This window comes from Triticum aestivum, chromosome 1A (genome assembly GCF_018294505.1).
Source record: "Triticum aestivum cultivar Chinese Spring chromosome 1A, IWGSC CS RefSeq v2.1, whole genome shotgun sequence".
Classification (NCBI taxonomy): Eukaryota; Viridiplantae; Streptophyta; class Magnoliopsida; order Poales; family Poaceae; genus Triticum; species Triticum aestivum.
Window position 1 is genome coordinate 157,173,512 of NC_057794.1, and position 4,665 is coordinate 157,178,176.

General features: G+C 41.4%; 1 protein-coding gene across 1 annotated transcript; it reads left to right on the forward strand.

Annotated features, from left to right (window-relative positions):
* Positions 1 to 976: 976 nt before the first annotated feature.
* Positions 977 to 2,368, forward strand: LOC123110191 (uncharacterized). Its single transcript, XM_044530693.1, has 4 exons — positions 977 to 1,161; positions 1,250 to 1,348; positions 1,470 to 1,896; positions 2,000 to 2,368. Exons 1-3 carry the CDS (start codon positions 1,018 to 1,020, stop codon positions 1,731 to 1,733), a joined length of 507 nt encoding a protein of 168 aa, XP_044386628.1. The 5' UTR covers positions 977 to 1,017; the 3' UTR covers positions 1,734 to 1,896; positions 2,000 to 2,368.
* Positions 2,369 to 4,665: the final 2,297 nt, after the last annotated feature.

The window sequence follows — 4,665 nt, forward strand, 5'->3', positions numbered from 1 at the left end:
CGGTTGCATTCTGCTACAACTATGGCCAGTGATGAAAAAATGTATCCTTTTTGTTTCAGCTTCCCATTTGTAAAATTTAAGGCTTACTTTGCCTGACGCATTACTATTGGTCGCATTCTGTTGCAACTATGGTCAGTGGTGAAAAAATATATCTCTTTTGTGTTCCAGCTTCTGGCGGCAGCAACCATCATGGTGGGAGTGCAGTGCAGGCACCCATACCTCTGGCCTTTAGGCGTCCGTCAACTGAATACAGCAGCGATGATAGTTCTTCAGGTTATAAACCATCGATACTAGATGAGATGTCTAAGCAAACATTTTTTGCATAGATTGTAATATCCTGTTTTTTAAAAAATGCAGATGATACTACAAGCAACAGTGATGATGATATTGTTGATGTGGATGATAGTGATCTCTCCGGGAATGCAAACTACCATTAGATTTCTTCAGATGATGAAACTCCTCGCCAGATCATATGGCTGTCAGCTAACGCTCCAAGACGCAACCTAGCAATTGGTGGGCCAAGCTTTGATGAATCACCAGGTAAAGGGCATTGCTTGGTTGGTATGCTAAAGCAACATTTCAAGAGAACTTGCTGCAGCAGTAAAAAACCATAGATTTATTTACTAGTATGCGTTTGTTTGCAGCACCTGCTGTGGCTGGTCCTGGAGTTCAAGCTCCATTGGATGTAGCTCCTGCTGTTGCTGCTCCTGCTCAACCAGACAATGTAACTTTTGGGTTGTCCCCATTCCAGCTTGGTGTGGCCCATGATGAGCCAGTTGCATTTCGTTGGGTCAATTTCTATCAGGATGCATTGGCTTGCCGCAATGATGAGCTGTTCATGTAAGTTCTCACTGCACATATCATAATGATCTAGCCTTACAACCAAGGATTGGAAAAAATGCATCTAAAGAATCCTGAAAAATAACACAATTCTTGTTATTGACACCCATATTTGTGTCTGGCAGGGACTGGTTTATGCATAACGTGCCGTGGGAACTATTTATTGATGGTACAAAGATGGTGCAGAGTTTCCGCGAAAATGGAACCATGACTTACTACACATTAGACGCTGGCGTTAGGATGTTTAACGAGAAGGAAGTTGATATGATGCAAGGAACAGGGCAGCCTGTGTGGCGCTGTTTGACACTGGCTAACTTTGCGGTTAGTTTCATCAAACAATAAACTTGTTGCTGTTCTTATACTAGGCTACTCCTAAAAGAATTTCTGTGCATGTTGCTATTGTCTTCAGGTTCAATTCCTCACGACTCCAGGAGAGTATGATATGGAAACTGCCGTTAGTATGTTCCTGCCAGAGAAACTGGCATACTCTGTCAAGATGTGCCGCCTGGTGAGCGCCTGCAATCTACTTTCTCATGTTTGTTGTTCTGTGCTTGTAAATCAAGTCATACTAGGTTGGCCGCTATTTCTCACTAATTCACTACTTGGTTTCGTTGTTTGTTGTTTTATAGATAATGGCACCTGTGTTGCTGGAAGATTCAAGGGCGTGGTGCCTGTACACGTTCGATAGGCAGCGAAAAGTACTGATAGTACTTGACCCAGTTCATAATCTCCAGGATATAGACATGTTGGCTAGGCTCCATGCTCAAAATGCAGAGCTGCTGCTCGAAGGACTCAAGCTGGTTGGCCAAACGCTGGCAGATGGGTTCACTATCAACAGGGCTGAATGGGACATTGAGTACAACCAGGGGATGCATGTCCCTTGCTCTATGTGAGTGCATACTCCTCTGTTCTATTGTTCGATGCAAGACATGTTGGTAGATCAACAACCCTTCTTTCCTGTAATTTTGCCATGGTTTCAGAGAGGAGTCCGGAATTTACATCTTCCACTATGCCAAGTTCTTCACTGGAGAACACCTTATAGAAGACATCGATGACGTATGCCTCCGTTTGCAGATTGTTTGTTTTATCTTCCATCTTGATTTCACAACAACATTTCCCCCTGATTTGTCTTGTCTTGTTTCGATGCGGCAACTAATAGGATGGCCTGGTCGTTCTGCGCAAAAGGATGTTTTATGACATGATGGCGACAAGGGGAAACGTTGGCGAGAAGCCTGGCTTTATGCTGACCGGCTGATCGTCCCGAGTTGAAATCTGGACTTGAATAAAATTGGTGCGAACATGTTTGCACATCGGCCTGCCTGGAAAGAGTGAGCTTTCCTGACTAAGGTTGCTCGACCAGTGTGGCTGATTTGTCTTCAGTGCAACCTGCGGAAGCACATCTATCCCCCATTTATGCAAGCTTGTATTAAAGACCAGACATATTAGTAGTAATTGTTCCTGCTGAGCACTAGTTTAAGAACTCCCCGTTTGTAATATTTGAGGCTTACCTTGCCTGCCGCATTCTCAACTTATCGCTTGAACTACTGGTGTGTAATGTCTTTGACATCCATATGATGCCTTAAAATTATATTATCAGGTATTTGAATTGCCTAGGGTTATGCCAAAGGGTGTCTTTCATGCAAATGCATGTGAGTTGATCAGTCAAATCTATGGAAAAACTAGAGATTTTCAAAACAAAAACATACTTATCTTATCTTGGACAGTATATGGGACAGGATGTTTGGCCATGCAAAGGGCGGTGGAAGTGTGTTATGACCATTTGTAACATTTTTTAGATGGATGGACAAGTGAAGCAAAATCGGTGACCATGGCGCAACACTTCTGGTATATAGGATGTCAACAAGTGCAACACGTTTCTACACCTATAAGTTTTCCTCACAAATAATTTCCATTGGTACAAGTTATATTTAGGTGGTTATTTTAGTGGAAGTGTATTGCGAAGGGAACATCACGTGTTTTGTTCAGAACACTCGAAGGGAACATTGCATCGCTGTGATGGAGGCAAACATGGAATTGAAAACCAAAAACATTTACCTTAAAAGGTGTTGCGGCTTCCAATATGCTCATCAATTGCTGAAGAAAATTACTGAAAACTTTGTGATAAACATGTAAATTGGGAGAAAAAGGTAAAGTAAAATAAATAATAAAATAGTTTATTTTGGTCATTGACGAAGGTTTCCCATTATGGGCAAAAAATCAAGACAAATTGAGCAACCTCAACGTAGAACCAGCGGCGGATGATTTACCGGAAAAGGGGTTTCGATGCCGAGCTCAAATGCTCCCTATTGAGAATAATTAGTAAAAAAATTATAGTACAACATCGGTATCAAAGGGGAAATAGAGCAATTTTCCAATTTAAAAAGCTGCTTTATGGACACTGATGAAGGAATTTCATTGGTGGCAATTTTTGTTTTTAATAAAACAATGACACTCGCCTCCAATTCCCAGGCTCGAATGCTCATTGGGGTAGAAAAGTAAGTTTGTGATAAACATGGGAATTGGGAGAATAATAGTAAAGTAAAATAAATAATAAAATAGTTTATTTTGGTCATGGTCGAAATTTTACCATTATGGGCAAAACATTCAAGAAAATTCCTAGGTTGTGATTTGGAAACTTTGGTGGACGTCTAATAGCCAAACATATCAACTAGGGGGGGGGGATGCTACAATGTCCTGGTAAAGCAATTGGGTGGATAATCGGATATTTCGGGGTAATTGCCCCTAACACTATAGATGCCAAAAAAGAAGATGGGACCATCCGGCTTAGCAACACACTTGAAAGCAGTAAAACTCGAGGAGGTCTTTCCATGTGGCAAATCCAGTAGGACGATAGATGACCGCCGAGACGCGGCACAGCCAAAGACAAATTGAGCAACCTCAACATGGATCGTATGCTCCACCGCAGGAGAGAACCAACGACGGAGAATTTACCGGGATAGGAATTTCGATCCCGAGCTCAAATGCTCCCTGATGTGAATAATTAGTAAAAAAACATGGTGGTAAACATTGGAATCGAGGGGGAAACACATTTTTCCAAATTAAAAGACTTCTTTTATGGACATTGGTGAAAGATTTTCATTGGTGGCAGAAAAAAAATCTGCTAAAACAATGACACTCGCCTCCAATACGTTCAAATGCTCATTGGTGCAGAAAAAATACTAAAAAAGTTTGTGATAAACATTGGGGTTGGGAGAAAAAAAGTAAAGTAAAATAACTAATAAAAAAAGTTTATTTTGGTCATTGACGAAAGTTTCCCATTATGGATCAAATTTCAATAAAATCCCTGGTATGTGATTTGGAAACTTCGGTGGACGTCTAATACCCAAGCATATCAACTAGGGGGGAGGGGTGCTACAATGTCCTGGAAAAGCAATTGGGTGGGTAATCAGCGATTTACCGAAAAAGGGATTTTGATCCCGAGCTCAAATGCTACCTGATGTGAATAATTAGTAAAAAGACATTGTGGTAAACATTGGAATCAAGGGGGAAAAGGCATTTTTCCAAAGAAAAAACTTCTTTCATGGACACTGGTGAAAGATTTTCATTGTGGCAATGAAAAGTTCTGCTAGAACAATGACATTCATGGCCCACCCTCCCCACTTGCAACCCACCCCATGCACAGGGAGCTTCAGCAGGAGCGCAAACATCATGCATTTGGGGCGTGGTGCCGAACCCGCCATTGGATCATGGATATTGACATTGGAACGCACCACATACCATACAGAAATTGTGAAAATACAACTAACATAGCGGGTGCAACAAGAATGGTTGCAATAACAAAGTCTGATAATATTAAACTAGTCA